At 40.9% G+C, this 17,588-nt stretch overlaps 1 protein-coding gene across 3 annotated transcripts in view; it reads right to left on the bottom strand.

The window, feature by feature from the left end:
- Positions 1–17,588, bottom strand: part of PDE4C (phosphodiesterase 4C) — a 322,370-nt gene that overhangs the window by 55,286 nt on the left and 249,496 nt on the right. The window contains exon 1 of one of the 3 annotated variants that reach the window (XM_075204685.1): positions 13,927–14,815. The exons of the other annotated variants lie outside the window; for them this stretch is intronic. Coding sequence (XP_075060786.1) covers positions 13,927–14,057 — 131 coding nt within the window. The 5' untranslated portion in view covers positions 14,058–14,815. Of the gene's footprint in view, positions 1–13,926; positions 14,816–17,588 lie in introns of those variants that run through there. 3 annotated transcript variants of the gene reach the window in all.

The raw sequence follows: 17,588 nt of genomic DNA, 5'->3' as shown, positions 1-17,588 counted from the left end.
TGATTAAATCTTGGTCTCAAGCATGAATACATGGACATAGGACAATTTCTGAACTGTGTCATGCCACAGATTGCAAAGCCAACCACGTCTTGTACTGGCTCATCAGGTAGAATGCCAGACTCTTCAGGGAGTGAGGGAGATCACCCCTATTTCTCGAAGTCTACCTGACATTCAGGGAGAGTTGGCAAGTATGAAATAGGATAATAAATGAAGTAATCTTTTGAAGAGACTAGCTGTATAGTCCCATGGACTTTTCTATTGCTTGTTATATCCTTGTTTACAGTACAGCAACACTTCAGAGGGGTTTGCTGCATGCTTCTAATGAAAAGCTAAATTCAGAAACCCACATCTCCAAGCGTTCCCAATTTACGTGGGACAGTCCCTATTCTAACGGACTGTCCGCTAGTCAGGACCTTTGTCCCAACTACTGGAAGGTGTCCCACTTAGCTTCCCCTAATACACCTCTACATTGTGCATGTTTATAGCAGCGCTAAGTTAAGATTGACCTAGTGCCACACTGACATGACTGCACCCTAGACAATATGCCGTCATGACAGGGCCTTGTCCCAATTACCAAATGTTGGGAGATATGGAACATTAGGAGATAAAGAATCACAGAAACCTTAATACAGTGCAAGTTATATGCAAATTAAAATATGATTTGTTAGTACACAATAGTTTACAAGTTCTATAAAGATCAGATTCTTAAAGCTGCATAGCAACCCATTTTTTGGGAGGTGACCCACAGGTTAATTAACTATACAACAGTGTGTTTTTTTAATATGGGTGAATGTATAGACCCTGCAACACCTTAACTGAAACACTAAGTGAAAACAAAATCAGGAAGCTTACAAATGTCATAAAGTTGTCAAAGATAAAAACAGCATATGATTGAAAAATAAAATCACAGGTACTTCATGTCCATTTTGGAAGGGTTGCAGGGTAAGGTCAATATATTTTTTTAAAATATATTTTACAAAGTCTTAATAGCAGCATCAAAACCACAACAGGAAATTGTGATTATGGGACAGGAGACAGGAGATCTCAGAAGCTTTCGCAAGTGTTGCTAATGAGCTCTTTTCAGACAACCTATCACTATGCAGGCAACTGCAACCTGTCCCTCGATACTGTAAATGGTAATTCTTCATAGTTACCTGAAGATTAGATTTTTCTTCTGGGTTCTCAGTATTTTATATTAATCACATTTTATGAGCTTGTACAAGAAAGTTGATTTATGGTCCATTACTCAGATCTACATGAAGCTATACTGTTAACACAGCCTGTGCAGATCCATTTTTCCAGTACAGACAAAACCATATTAACATTTGTTCCTACATTCTGAATTCATGAATGCAAATTTGTTGTAGGCAGCTAATTCTCAATCTAAAGCAGCTAAAAAGCAACGAGAAAGGCAAGTCAGATGCTTGATTGTATAGGAAGAGTAATCAGTAGCAGAAATAATGTAATGACACTATTTGTCATTTGTACGGCCTCATCTAGAATACAACGTTCAGTTCTAGAGGCAATATCTCCACAAGGATATAAATTCATTAGAGACAAAGGGCAACTAAAATGGTGCATGGCCTACAGCACAAAACCTATCCAGTAAGAATAAGATCTTAATATGTATAGCTTGGAGAAGAACGTGGGGACATGGTAAAACCCTTGATATACTTGAAAGTTTCTAAGGTACAGGAGGGAAACCTTCAAAAGGAAAAGAATTAGAACATGCACTGAAACTGGAGGGAAGCAGGTTCAGAGGAAATACAAGGACAAGCTATTTTACAGACAGGTAGTGGATAAGTGGAAGAGCCTTCCATCAGATGTGGTAGAGGCTAATACAGTAGAGCAATTTAAACATGCTTGAGACAGACATAAGGGTGTCTTTACAATGATTAAAGGATCAAAATAGTGTTTGAGATTACAATAGGTTAAAAGCTGGTCAGACTAGATGGGCCATGTGGTTCTTATCTGCCCTCAAATTCTATGTTTCACTAATATACTGTGTTCTGCATTATGACCAACGCATAAGGGTAATAAAGCAGAACACAATCTTTAAAAAAAAAAAAAAAAAAAAAGGCAAATATTTGTTTTTTGTTATTAGTCTGTTCATGTGCTTAATACAATGTACAAAAACTGGAAACCATGCATTGAAATCAGGAAATTTAAATTAAACAATTGCATAGGCAAACCCAGGGTGGGGGGGTAATAGAGGGGGTTGTGCCTGCAAGCTGGCACGGATTGGGAATTTACGGTTCCCATGGAAAAATTCTTGAAGTGGCTTCATGTGGGTGGGGCCAAAACAAAAGTAGGTGGGGTTTGGAACTACTGGAACTTGGTTGTAGTAACATTTAGGAAAACCTAGATGTCATGACTTGAGACTGTCATCTCCAAAGCAATGCAGGGCAAAAGCTGCCAGCCCTCTGTTATAAAAATACATGACTTGCATTATCTGCGATTGGTTTATGCTTCTGTGCTCAAATTTGTTTAGTTGCCTACTAACACATGCTTCCATAAGTCCCTTCTTGGAAACATATCTGACATTCGTAATAAATTAAACAAACATGTTGGCATAATCCTATTTGATCAGTCTGCCACAACAGCATATTAGCGCCTCACTGCACTATTGTATCTTCCCTTATGGTCATGAGATGCAAACTACCAGTCAAATCTCTTTAATATATAAAAATGTGTACTGTGCTTCAAATGTATTAAAAAAATCCTTATAAATGGTTAACCAGCGCAATCACCACAAAGGTGAAATGCATCAGACCTGCAAGAAAACACTTGTAACAATTGTGTATGAGCCCTAAATGTGCCTAGTGATTGGGGGTGGTTTGGATTAACAACAGTGCAGGGAGAGTTGGCAGACAATAGCATAAGTGAAGGGGAGAGCTATTCCAAGGTTGACATAGTAAGTGCAAAGGAGGAAGGATTAATATCAGTGCAATGGGGACTGGCCATATGTTCTACAAAGTGATCTGAGAATGGGACCGGAGCAAGGAAGAAGACAGGCAATAGAATCAATGCAAGAAGAACTACAGCATTGCCAGAGCTGGAATAGGGCTCTGGGGGGGGGGGGGGGGGGGGGCGGGTTATCATTTTAGATACATTTTATACAAATACAGGCAAAACTGTTTGCAGTATCGTTAGGTGCATGCAGCTCTGCCTTCACGAGCCAGTACAGTGAAGCAGGACACCTCCCAACTGTCCTTTCAGAGTCGGACCAAATCCCGACTAAGACAGTCACCCAAATTCTGGGCTGTCCCAGATTCAGCACAGTTGGCAGACTGTACTGCTCTCTCCTACCTGTTCACTTTCACCATTGGTGGCTGCTGGTTTCTGAAGATCAGTTGCTGCTTGTCTAGATCGTGGAATTCTGGAGGCCCCATTTGGGAAAAATAAATAGGTACATGAAATTTAGAAAACTCCAACCAGCCCTGGCATTAAATCAATAGCACCCACATTTAATTAGGCCTCCCTCCAGCCCCAACATTAAAATAACAGTACTCACATTTAATAAACCCATTTCCCTGCAAAGAGGCCTAGCAATAAATTAATAGAATTTATATTTAATATAACAATTTCTCAACCATCCTTGGTATTAAATGTTCACATTTAGTAGCCCTCCTCCCCAAACTCAGCCCCACTTTCAATAGCCCCAAACCACCCAAGCATTAAATTAAAGGTCCCTTCATCCCATATTAAATAGGCCCCAGTATTAAATTAAGTACTCCACCAATTAAATTGCCCCATCACCCTACAAATAGCACCCATTAAAAAATTAACCCCAACCTAAAGTCCACCATCAAATAGCCTACCTCCCACCCATGTACTATTAAGACAGACCCTCTCGCTTCCCTCATATCACACAAGTATATTAAGACCTCCCCATTCCACACTTTGCAGCAGCAACAAGGTAAGTGCAAGATTGCTAGTGTGTGGAGGGGGGTGGCTGCTGCTAGACTCCTCACACATGGGATGGCACCTGTCATGTGACACATCCCATGTGAACTCTGTACAGAGACTGCAGCCACAGAGGTGAGGGAGGGATACACGGCCACACCAAGGAAGGTGGCTGGTCCTGGAGAAGGGGCCAGCCACCTGGTCCTCCACTGCTCCCTGCTGCTGGCACCTAGTCCTCCACTGCCCCCTGCTGCTGGCACCTAGTCCTCCACTGCCCCCTGCTGCTGGCACCTAGTCCATTGGATTTAATATCTCAGCTCCTCCTCTACGTTGTGCACAGCTACATCCCCTGCTTTTCTGCTCACCTACACGTGTGTCTGTCTTTATCGATCACCACGTCTCTTCTCCCTCTGTTTTGTTTTTATTTATTACTCATTGGCAGGGCCTGATTAAGGGTCACAGCCGCCCTAGGCTACTACACTAGGGCAGTATCTGTGTGGTTTGTATGTTGTCTGTTTGCATGGAACTCCTTCAAGCACTCAGATTCACCCCTCCCCCCCACACCAAACACATACTGGTAGGCTTCTGCCAAAATGAATCCAAGTGTGTGGTAGAAACAGATTGTAACCTCAAGGGGCTGGTGTAAATTGTTAAATATTTCTTCTCAAAAACACTGCGCAATATGCAGGCGCTATATAAATTTAGATAATTTTCTGCATCGAGATCATCCATATACTGGTAAATACAATAGATTTGTAACCGTTTACAAAGCTCATCTGGGCTCATTCACACCCATCTACTGTTAAGGACTTCATCTTTCATTGCAGTTTAGCACCAGCAGAATAGTTTATGGGCTCATTCCCACCACTGGTCTAAAATTGTAGTAATAGAACCTAATGGTTCCCCTTGCATAAATGATAACAGTATAATATGTTGTATTAAACGCCATTAAAATTAATTTACCTTTTTGCCCACCATCTATGAGCAAATGAACCATGAACATTACTTTCCTTGCATTATCTTTAGACAAATTTAGCCAGCTATGTGTGTGACATGTATGTTATATATGGGTGTTAAATACACCTATGCATAGTTTAGAAAGTGTGAGGTTCAGGTTAAGGCCATCCAAGTCCGCATTCTCATTAATTTAGTGCCAACAAAACCTTCTGCCACTTAAGATGGTATCGCAGAGGACTCAAATAATTTCCTTTTCAGGATCTTTATTCCAGACCCACTCCTACCATACTCCAGAGCAAGAAAAAAGTTGCAAGACAGTATGTTCGTATCCTTAATGAAAAAGGCAAGTTATATAGCTTCAGAACAGAGCATCTCACACTGCAAGTAAACAAAATTCCTGTAGTATGTTCTAAAAATGAACTTGAGCAATTTGCTAACAATTTTATATTGATCCATTAATTTGATCTGGTTTAAAGCACTAATCAACGAGATTTAAGTCTGACACATAACATTTATTTTTTCCCAAGCTATGTATAGGATTATCTGGCATCACCTAGTACACATTCCTAGGCAAGTTTCACCAAGGAGGTGCTGCAAGTAATTTTCGCGTTCATGTATAAGAGGTGGGAAAACACATTTAAGGTGTTTTAATGCTTTGTATTGGTAAAAGGACAGGGGGGAAAAAAAAAAAAAAACCTATTAGTGCCACTATTTCCGTAGTACTGAACAGAACTTGCATCAGTCTCTGCCCCATAGGAGCTTACAATCTAGATTTCCTAACATACAAAGACTAGAGTCAATTTGATAGCAGCCAATTAGTCTATCAGTATAGTGTTTATGGTGTGGGAATAAGCTGAACCATCCAGTGGAAACCCATGCATACATGGGGAGAACATACAAACTCCAATTCCCAACCATGGCCTTATCTGTGTGAACTCATGATCCCAGTGATGTGAGGCAGAAGTGCCAACAACTAAGCCACCATGCTGCCCCTAATGTGCCACAATCTAGTCTACCTATCAGTAGCATATGGAAAATAGCTTGTCTCATATTCTAAGATGTGAGCCATGCATTAAACTTTTAAAACTCAATTGTGGGAACAAGCACATAAGCCAACAACCACATTTTTAATGCACTTTGTCAGGCTTTAGCCCATTAACAGCATACTTGCCAACTCTCCCGGATTGTCCGGGAGACTCCCGCATTTTGCGAGAGTCTCCCGGACGAGTGTGGCAATCTCCCTGATAGGAAGTGGGAAAAATTCAGTTTAAACGCCGCGATTCACCCGGAATCGCGGCGTTTAGACCCGCCCTGCTGTAAAATTACGCAATTTGCGTCATTCCATCACGGGGGCGGGGCCAAGATGACGCGATTTCGCCGCCCCGCCCCCTGCACGCCCACGTCCCAGCCGGCATCTCCCGGAAAAAGAAAAAGAAATGTTGGCAAGTATGATTAACAGTAATTGGGTGTAAACAGAGATGAGACTTGTAAAACCTATGATATTATCCATACAAATGCAAGTCTATTAAATAAATTGTGCATTTAGTTATGACAATTAAGAGCCACAATCCAACAAATTAAAAATGTAAACAAATAGTTTCCTCATCCAATTCATCAACTATACAAAGTATTGGACTTAAGCTCCCTTTTAAATACATGTTACTGTACCACAAAGTTATGTTTGCTTATTGTAACACTTGAGATTGAAATTGGGGAAGTTAAGGCAATTACTTGATAGCACCCTGTTTACACTAAACTACTTCCACTGCACAAGTTCAAACTTCCTCATGTTTTGTGGCTGGTACTAATTTAGGTTTTAAACACTTCCTATGAGAGACCACTTATGAAGTGTTAAAGCCTCTAACAAAATCTTAAATGCCTTTTGACCTCTTAATCTCCATTTTACTTAAGTGTAGCAATATGAGGTTGTTATTTTATATGCCTTGTTACATTTTTTTCCTTTGTACATTACTTTTTTCCTCAAGTTGTGCTCATCTCCATTTGTTTAAGCCTCTAAATTAATCTACAATCTTTAAATCAAAAATTAAATGATACAGTCTCATGATGAATTAACATTCAAAACGCCATAAAATATTTTAGGCTTAGTTACATTGCATTACTAAATGGCATGGCAAACAAAAAAAAACCCAATTACAAGTAATTTTACAAAAACCAGGAAGTTTTTTGTAAAATTGTTACTTCAGGATACTGCATCTTTCTAAGGAAATGACTTATATGAAGAGGTTTTCTGTTTCCTGTGCAGGGCTGTCAATTTAACCCTATGCTGCATCTGCAGGTTTTCACTGCAACACTTAGATAAAACTAGAGATGGGCGGGTCCGGTTCTCCGAGAACCGAACCCACCCGAACTTTGGGTATCCGAGTACCGAGCTGAGCAGCTCGGTACTCTCCCGCCAATTCCGAATCCAAATCGAGGCCGAACGTCATTGTGACGTCGTCGGATCTCGGGACTCGGTTCTCGCGATACTTCAACTTTATAAATACACGCCTCCACAGCAATCCATCGCCATTTGACAGAGGGAGAGAGCAGGGTGTAGTCATAGGCTAATTAGAGCAGGGACAGAGAAAGAATACAATATTGTTCTTGCAATTGCTCTAACCAAAATCGCTAGTGCAGAGAGGAGGATAGAGGTTTATTATTTTTTCTTCATATTTGGCACTCCCCAGCGCTTTTGGGTTGTCCCCCATAATTGTGCATTAATATTTCTGGCTGTCAAAAGTCATATCTGTCAGCAGTATCTACTCAATAAATGTTAGCACTCCTCAGTGTTTTTGGGGTGTCCTCCCTAATTGTGCATTAATATTTCTGGCTGTCAAAAGTCATATCTGTCAGCAGTATCTACTCAATAAATGTTAGCACTCCTCAGTGTTTTTGGGGTGTCCTCTCTAATTGTGCATTAATATTTCTGGCTGTCAAAAGTCATATCTGTCAGCAGTATCTACTCAATAAATGTTAGCACTCCTCAGTGTTTTTGGGGTGTCCTCTCTAATTGTGCATTAATATTTCTGGCTGTCAAAAGTCATATCTGTCAGCAGTATCTACTCAATAAATGTTAGCACTCCTCAGTGTTTTTGGGGTGTCCTCTCTAATTGTGCATTAATATTTCTGGCTGTCAAAAGTCATATCTGTCAGCAGTATCTACTCAATAAATTTTAGCACTCCTCTGTGTTTTTGGGGTGTCCTCCCTAATTGTGCATTAATATTTCTGGCTGTCAAAAGTCATATCTGTCAGCAGTATCTACTAAATAATTTTTAGCACTCCCCAGTGGTTTGCGCTCAGAATGGATTCAAAGCAGTCCACATATGATCTGAATGAGCAACCAGGTTCTGTCACCAGTCCTGATGTTAGTGTTCCCAGTACGTCATCTGGCCAAGGCGATGTCAAACAACAGAGTGTTTTCAAATTAGTGCAAAAAACAAAAACCAAAAAAAAATTTACTGTATTGAAGCGAAAAAGAAGTGTAACTGAGCAAAAGTCAAGTGACGATAAAAAAAAAATTGCAAGCATGCCATTCTACACACGCAGTGGCAAAGAGAGAATGAGGCCTTCACCTTTGGCTATTAGTGGCAGATCCCAAAAAGTTACCCAGCCTACAATTGGTGCACAACTACTGTTACGCGTCAAAGCCGAGCTGCAAGATAACAGTGAGGCATTACAGGAGAATATTTGCTCTGATTCACAAATGACAACAATCCCTGTGGAGAGTCCATCCAACAGTGGGATGTCTAATCGTGAGCATTCTGCTGATGTGTGCCTTAATAACCCGAGTGTAGCCGGTGATACCCAAATTGAGGATGCCACTTTGGAATTAGAAGAGGATGAGGGGGAGATTTGTGTAGGCGACGAGGGCGCTAATGATGATGTTGATGATTATGATGCAGACAGATACCAAATTGCCTTTCTCAATTTCTATTTATATTCTAGATTATATAACGGCTGAATAGTTTTCTATTTTACTCCTAGTGGAGAGAGGATCTGATGCAGACAGATACCAAACTGCCTTTGTCCATTTCAATTTATATTGTACAGTATATAACGGCTGAATTTATTAGTATTTTATACAAGTGGAGGGGGGCCTAGAGAGACAGAAACCAAACTGGCTTTCTCCATGTCAATTAATATTGTACAGTCAATAACGGCTTGGATTTTTTTGTATTTTATACAAGTGGAGGGGGGCCTAGAGCGACAGAAACCAAACTGGCTTTCTCCATGTCAATTAATATTGTACAGTCTATAATGGCTGAATTTTTTGGTATTTTATACAAGTGGAGGGGGGCCTTGAGAGACAGAAACCAAACTGCATTTTTCCATTTCTTTACATATTTAACTATAAGTGTAGGCAGGGCCGGTGCTAGGGTCCACCGCGCCCTAGGCATTTTTAAAAAAGTGGCGCCCCCCCCCCCGCAAAAAATCACCGCCCTCCTCCCTCCTCTCCTTACCTTGTCTCACCACCGCCGCCTCTCTGCTCCGTCTCCTCCCCTCCACTCACTGACACTAGTAAGTGGAGGGGAGGAGACGGAGCAGAGAGGCGGCGGTGGTGACAAAATAGCCTCTTCCCCCCTCCCTGTGCATCTGAATGCTGTGCGGCGGCCGTGACAGGTATGGTCAGCGGTCGCCGCACAGTTTTAAAGTATTTTAGAATACTGTGGCACCCTCCAGAGCCCGGCGCCCTAGTCAAGTGCCTAACCTTGCCTAATGGGAGCGCCGGGCCTGAGTGTAGGGTGTAATATACATTCAAAGACGATGGCTGCATTGCCAATATGCATAGATGGAGAGGAAGACAATCTGTTTTGTGTGTAGAATAGGCCTACCAACGAAGAATTAAACTGTTTTTTTGGATGATTTATTACCTCAACAATTAGATTACTTGTCTCTAAAACAGTTGGAGCACTAAATTGGGTTAATTTAGGCCCAAAAACATGGATTTTCCAAAAAAATAGCAAAACAAAACCAAACAAAACCAAAACCAAAACCAAAACACGCAATGGCAGTTTTGCAAAACCAAAACCAAAACCAAAACACGACGGTAATCCAGATCCAAAACCGAATCCAAAACCAAAACACGGGGGTCAGTGACCATCTCTAGATAAAACCATCATTCAATGTTAGGCAGGGTTGGTCTCAGGCAGTTTTAGGTTAATTGCATCTACTCTAATACATATTGTAATCCAAATGGTGTTAGATACAATTTAGTTTTAAGTACTCCATAAGAACTATATATTTTAACACTTGAAGCCCTGGGGATGACCAGCTTGAAGGAAAAAATAAAAATCTTGGAGGCGAAAGTTGTGAACCAGTACAGCACTTAAGTCCAGGTATTCCACAATAGACCTTAGGAAATAGGAGACTGGAGTTTCATGCCTACAGGTAGCAGACAAACAGTAGAGAGCCCTAGAGCCTATATTACAAGTTAGCTCACCTCCTACTTTAACTTAAATGTTCTTTGCTGTCAGAACATATGTAACTGTATATAATCAAAGTGAACAAAATGGTAACTATTTTAAGGTAGAAGGGGCATATTCAATTCCGATCCGCGGGATCGCGCCGGAACGGCCACGAACCTAATACGCGGTACCGCAATAACGTGGATTTTCGTTCGCAGCCCACAGGGCTGCGTACGAAAATCCACGTTACTGCGATACCGTATTACTGGCAGTAGTGCGCATTTTCCGCGGTACAGTTGCAGTATAAAATGCAGCGGACAATCACAATAGCCTACAGCACACTCCTCATGAAGCCACAGTAGCCCACATATACAGCAACAAAGGTCCCAATATTGTATAGCCAATAGCTATATAATGGAAAAAGAACCAGAGGGTGCTATAGATAATTGTATATAACCAGTAGAAATACACACCAAAAAGACACATGTAATGCTTACAGCTTCTTTTGCAAATTTTGTTAATCAGTAGACAGCAAATCAGGGTCCATGCGGACGCGGTTCTTACCCTAGATGTCCCTATAGGTACCGTCCTTCCCACTGTTCTCTTTAGTGTCCTGGTGTCCTGAATGGGTAAAAAAGGGTATCCATTCAGGACACCGTAGTGAAGACCCAACGGCACTTTCGCATGCACATGCGGAGAAGAAGCTATCACTACTTGGATGAATGAAACAAAACATGGACTCACCAAGTGGGACACTAAGAGAACAGCGGGAAGGACGGTACCTATAGGCAGGCCCGGTGCTCCCATTTGGCAAGGTTAGGCACTTGCCTAGGGCGCCGGGCTCTGGAGGGCGCCACAGATTAAAAATTACTTTAAAACTGTGCGGCAACCGCTGACCATACCTTTCACGGCCGCCGCACAGCTTCACATACATCCACAGGGGGGGGGGGGGGGAGGGACTATTGCTCACCACCACCGCCGCCTCTCTACTCTGTCCCCTCCCCTCACTGACTGTCGGCGTGACATCATCATCACGGCCCGACAGGGTCAGTGAGTGGAGGGGAGCAGAGGAGGCAAGTTAGAAGCAGGTAAGAAAAAAAGACGCACATTTTCAAAATCGGCGCCCCCACCCTGCACACTTACACTATTTTGTCAGTGTGCAGGGTGGGGGCGCCCATTTTGAATATGTGCCGGGCGGGGGGGGGGGGGGGGGGGGCGCCGATTTTGTAAATGTGCCTAGGGCGCCACGGACCCTAGCACCGGCCCTGCCTATAGGGACATCTAGGGTAAGAACCGCATCGACCCTGATTTGCTGTCTGCCGATTAACAAAATTTGCAGAAGCTGTACGCATTACATGTGTCTTTTTGGTGTGTATTTCTACTGTTTATATACAATCTATAGCGCCCTCTGGTTATCTTTTCCCATTTAAGTTTTTTGATGAGGTGCAGCATTTATATACAAGAGCACCAGGTCCAAATAGCTTATACAATAGCTATATAATATTGGGACATTCTAGCGATGCAGCTGCTGGTGAAGTAGAAATATCTAGTAATATGCATAATGCTAATAGTTTCCATTAATATGCCCATTAGAAGGAAATAACAGCTATAAGCAGAACACTAATACAATACACATTATAGTAACCAGTAATGTTTTACTTTGGCATTACTGATATGTTGTAATTTACAGCTGATGGCAAACAAACTGTCCATATGTAGTAATGCTCATTCATGGCAACAGGCATTTGTGGTGCCCACTGGTAGTAAAAATGAAATCTGCATAGCACTAAACTGCAAATCCTTTTATGAATCTGCCACCTCCTCCAGCATCCCAGGCTGCAGACAGAAGCGCTTCCCCTAGCAGATAGAGAGTACCAAGATGCAAGCGAGTGATACCAGCTTATGATTCATTGCTTGGGACAATTGCATGATGTATGGTAATAAGAGTCTGGGCAATCAACACATAATAGAAGAGAGTCCAAGCCTGTCCTGGATCTTTTCTTCACATTTTCTAATCCTCTAGAGCGATATATCAGTACTGTTATCAGCCTCCTTTAATGAACTACTACTGATTGAACGCCAAAGGACAAGATGCTTTTTTGGAATGAAGATATGGCTATCATTGCATATTACAATTTGTCTGTTTAGGAGGCCAATTAGTTTATTGATGGCAAACCTTGACCCCTATGTCTGCCTGTGCGGAACAAGTGTCAGAATTTAGACTAAATGGAACAGGGATTGACATGGATAAGTACATTATCTGTACAGCAGTGCATAATATTGTGATGTTGTATAAATACAATTTAACCAGTATCCTCCGACAGATAATGTCAGTGACTAAACCAAGCCGGTGCCAGATTTTTTTAAAGCCTACTCTGCCCACTAATATGTCATACTGCTCTGATGTGTGGGATAGGGCAAAACTTGTGACTAGCCACCTACAATCACTGTAGGTTATAGATCTGTCATTTCATCCGATGAAGAGTGCTGTTATGGTTGAAGCCCTATGAGAGACTGGTGATGTACCCAAAAGATAGCATATGTAACCAGTTTTTAATTTTACACTGTCCCATTTTTCCCCCTCAGTTAAAAAGCTTATCACATGGGGGGGGTGAACAAGATACATTGGTCAAACTGGGATGTTAGCAACTTAGCGGATGGAATGTGTCACCACACATATGCAATGATCTTTTCTATTTCCACATCTGACAGCAAGACCCTGTTTACAAGAAGCCACAGACTGACAGCTGAGCCTGTGAATGTTGCAGCAGAAGCCATTTAAGTAGCCCGGTTTTTTGTTTGATAAATGTCAGGCATGGATCTGAGTTTGCACTTGGCAAGATACAATAGACAGTTTATACATTCTAGCAACATACTGCCAATTTCAGTTTTTCAAACTCACTGTTATTCAGCCTATATATTCTTTGTTACCATGCTAAAGGTGCTAAACTTTTGGGAGGGGTTCTGACAGTGGAAAGATATGGTTTCTATGCCAATGGTGTTAGATAAACCATGTGTTTAAAAGCTAAAGAATGTAGAAGTAGGATTAATTGGAATTCTAGAGAACTCCCTTGCACTTTAACTATAGTATTTAAAGTGTAAGCCAGTGGGAGACAAATTGTATAATATGTATAGATAATTTTATTCTGCAGGAATTATGCAGAACATATTTTTTAATGTAATAGTATTTTCTGTCAAGACATCTCTGCTCAGTTTGATTTATGAAATTGTATATTTCATAGTATCCATTGGTATGAAGTTTTGGTATTTAAGCAACATGGGTTGATTCTTGTAAAGGTCACTGCAAGTCAGTTTATTTCAGGATATTTTGTAGACTATACATTTTGATACAAGTGTACAACGTTCCATGTACAGTATAGTAGCGGGTTTTGCAACACAAAAAGCTAGCAATTTGTACAAGAACCAGAGCTGTACTTATCGTAGGCCATCTAGACATACGCCAGTTGACACTCTTAATGACTAGGTCAGTGTCACTGCCAAACAATCTTGGATAGGACACCAGAGAACAGGAGCAAACTGAAACCAATTGCCAGACCATGTTACATTATGACTACAATCAACTATTCAAAGCCCATAACTCTCACCAATGTTCTAACTGGGGAAAAACCCCAAAAACAAAGAATACAAGGTAGTTACCGTCTCCTCCTTTGCACAATATCAATGGGTCTGTTTACTGCACATGGTGACCCATATACATGTCCATTGAATATCTTACGACCTCCACAGTCCATTAGAGCCAGAAACCCACAGTCTGTAGGTAAACTCATATCCACTTCTGCGTTTCAGTGCTGGACAGACTACAAACGTACAGAGCATGGTGTTGAGAGATACAGTGCAGTTCTTTCATAGTTAAGGGCCCATACAAAACACCCTTTAAACCTTTCATTAAAGACCTTTTCCATCTTCATAATACAGTGAAAACAGAGTGGCTGACCTTCTAATGTTGGCTTTATGTAGTGTACAGAGATTTTAGGCTGGGATTGTCAACACTGCTTGGAAGATATAGATCATGTTTTGCAAAATTTCTATCTCCTGTTCATCGTGCATTTAAGTATATCTTTCAGCTCTGCTAAACTTGGGTAGCAAAAGGCAGCTTTGTCAGTTAAGCTTTTGCCAATAAGCCAATTTAGTTGAACCAAACGCTTCCAAATATTACAAAAGATCCCATCTGTATTGGCAGAATCAGCACCAACATATCCAGCACAGTTTGTATCCTTGAAGTGTATCTGTATCCGTTACCTTGGAGAGCAGGTTTAGGCATAAAAAAAATCATGAATTATAATGCCTAAAAATGGTAGATATCAGCAGGTGTTTTAGCACTTAATATGCAAGTAAGGTTTCATAAACAATTCCAAAAACTGCTTGTACCTCTGAGCACAGTCTCCTCTTGTGGGGTTGTGTGTGGCAGATGGAAAAGAGTGCAGGAAAGAAATGCCACCAGCGCAGGATACTGAGCTCTCCTCTATAGCAGCTGTGAGGTCACTGTCACTGTACTCCGGCAGAGAGGAGGGGCCATGCATCACTCACGCTCTCTGCAAAAATTTCTTTAAAGCAGCAGCTCATCCTCTAAATAGAAATACTCACAGAAAAGTAATGCTATGCGCCCCCTCCTGACACTAAAGTCTGCATGAGGGAAACGTGGCTTACGTGTTTTAAGTTTACTGGTGATTTTATCAACTGAATGTGTAAATATATAACTAACAGCATGGCTTAGGTTATGTACAGTATGAGCATGTAAAACAAATTAAATTTTTAGTGCAACCATACACTAAACATTATGAATGCTACCAGAGTGCAGTTATTAGTCCACACTTATCTCTGTTGATTGCAGTGATATTGCAGAGCACTCTGGAAATAAGCTATAACTACCCAAACAGGCACATAAAATGACTTAGTCTTAGCAGTTTTGCAAATGTCTGCTAAAAAGAAGTTACATAATATAAATATGCCAGAGACCTGGTCATTTTGTGCATGTACAGAAAGCTATAGGTGTATTTCTCCTCATAAAAGCTCAAAGTATAATGAATGTACTGCAGAAATTAAAACAGGCAAAAGTGAAACATACCAATACATTATCTATACATATACCAATAAATCTGTACTAATACCATACATACACATGGAGTTTTGACTTCCATGGAAAATGGTAAGTATTGAAAAGTTTAAGATTTGGGTTCAAGAGCCAGATCAAGGGTTTCCTGCAGTGAATGGAGAAAAAGGTTCCATTCATTAGGTCTATTTTGTGTCTTAAGACCCACCACTCAGGCAGGTTAATAGCTGCATCTGCAAGATGTAGGTTTAAAAATGTGTCATGGGTCCCTACCATTTTTTATGGTTGCTGGCATATTGGAGAGCCTGGGTCTCTTGTGTATACCCCTGGGCTGAAAAATGTCAGCCCTTCCCTGCTTGTTATTCAGATACACACCTTATATATGCTTACAGGGTGTAATACATCAGTATATAATACCATATAAAATTGTACTACATTTACTTATTGCTCTGTTTACATATACATTTTCCAGACAGGACTCAACATTCCAGGAACCATACAAGAATCAAGTAGCAGATTGTGAAAGCTGTAACAGGCAGAAGAGCGCAGCTTAGTTTTAGTGTAGGTCATGTCCAAAGAGATGCAGCCACACCTAACTACGGCATACAACCCACTCTCCCTGGAGATCTTGCCCTGCATATATGACAAGTTTACTTTGGCATACACAACCAGGTCACTTTACCCTAGTAAAGAAATGTTCAAGTTAAATTGCAAATGTACAAGAAAAAAAAAATTATATATTTGAGTGGAAAATTGTGATTTGAAGCTAGATTTACTATAGGGCAGTTCTGTAAAACTACCGCTAAGCGGATTTTTAGGAGTAGTCAAAACCACCAGATTTAGTAAATTCCAAACCACTTAAACCAAAAATCCAGTATTCTAAAAGGCACCATATTACAGGTATTTTTTTCATGCAGACAGATTAAATGATGATGATTGTATATACTTGCAAGAAGCCAGTTTAGTGTGTATTAGTTTATGCACTCCATGTTCATAACCAAGCCATAGATTTTAAATATAGTTCCTGAACACTTTAGTTTAAGACATTGTAGCTACTTATTTATGGAATTTTGCCATCAGTAACATTGTTCACACATTGTTAAGTGAATACCACCACCTACAGGTTGGTATAGTGTACTTCACCAAAAATTAGTGGAACATCAGGGCTTTTTATCTACACCTGTGTGAAGCCCACTTAGACTAAAATTGACAGCTTGATAGAACAATTTCTATGGGCTCAAACCATTGAATGGCTGTCAGACTCTTGCCACATCAGGAAGAAATCATAATGACTCCTCCAGCTTGTGAGTAAAGCCTCAGTTTCCTCTAACAGTTTTCAAAAGTGCAAAGATGCCAAAATGTCCTTGTATTCAAATGCCCAGCATATTACTTCTCTGGAAATACTGCATTACTTCAGTCAGTCAAGTTATTGTATATCTGGAAATGGTCTCACTTTCTAGATCTAATTTGTTCAGGCAGGTTGTGCCATGTTCACTGGATCAAAGAAGCCAGGAAGCTTCAAATAAGGTACAGTGATTGGAGCTGTCAAAGGTGAACATTACACCAGCCCAGTGTGTTCAGCAACTTGTTCCAATCTTTTGATCATCATGATTTTGATATCACTGCTTTGAATTCTTACTTCATAGTATTGTGTTTGTGGTCAGTCTCACCTGGGTAGGTGCATTCTAGTGTGACCCAAGCTCTGGTCTCCTGACCATTTTCAATTCATTTCCGTAGTATAGCAAGAATTGTTCACCATTCTAAAATGGCCTACAAAAATGGTGTAAATGGGAGGACTGATGGGAAACTGAAAGCTCCACAGATGCAGCTTTCTATTGGTTGCAAGTTTTTGGGTACTGACATCTTGGGAGTGGAGGCAGATCTACTGCCTACAAGGGGGCCTGCTGCTGCATCCTTCATTACAAGCAGAGGTCTCATCTAATGCACAGCTGCTGCTTATAAATGGTGCCTGTTCCCTCCTTTTATTCACTGAGAAGGCCCCTGCCTCTAATAAGTTTGTTTGGGCCCAGAGCTGGTGGGCCCCATATGGCTGTACTCACTGTACCCCCGATAGCAGACGTGCATACACAAAATTGTTACAAAGTAGACTTTACCAGACAGTGGAAATCTAACATACAGAAAAATGATCTATTGATGTGTATTTGTCTATTACACACAGTGGAGGCAACATTCACTAATGGCTGCATTGTCAAATATTCACACGCCAGTTATATGGAACCCCCACACC

This window comes from Mixophyes fleayi, chromosome 1 (assembly GCF_038048845.1).
Source record: "Mixophyes fleayi isolate aMixFle1 chromosome 1, aMixFle1.hap1, whole genome shotgun sequence".
In the NCBI taxonomy this organism is placed as follows: domain Eukaryota; kingdom Metazoa; phylum Chordata; class Amphibia; order Anura; family Limnodynastidae; genus Mixophyes; species Mixophyes fleayi.
The sequence above is the reverse complement of the archived record's forward strand: the minus strand, read 5'-3'. Positions and strand labels throughout refer to the sequence as shown.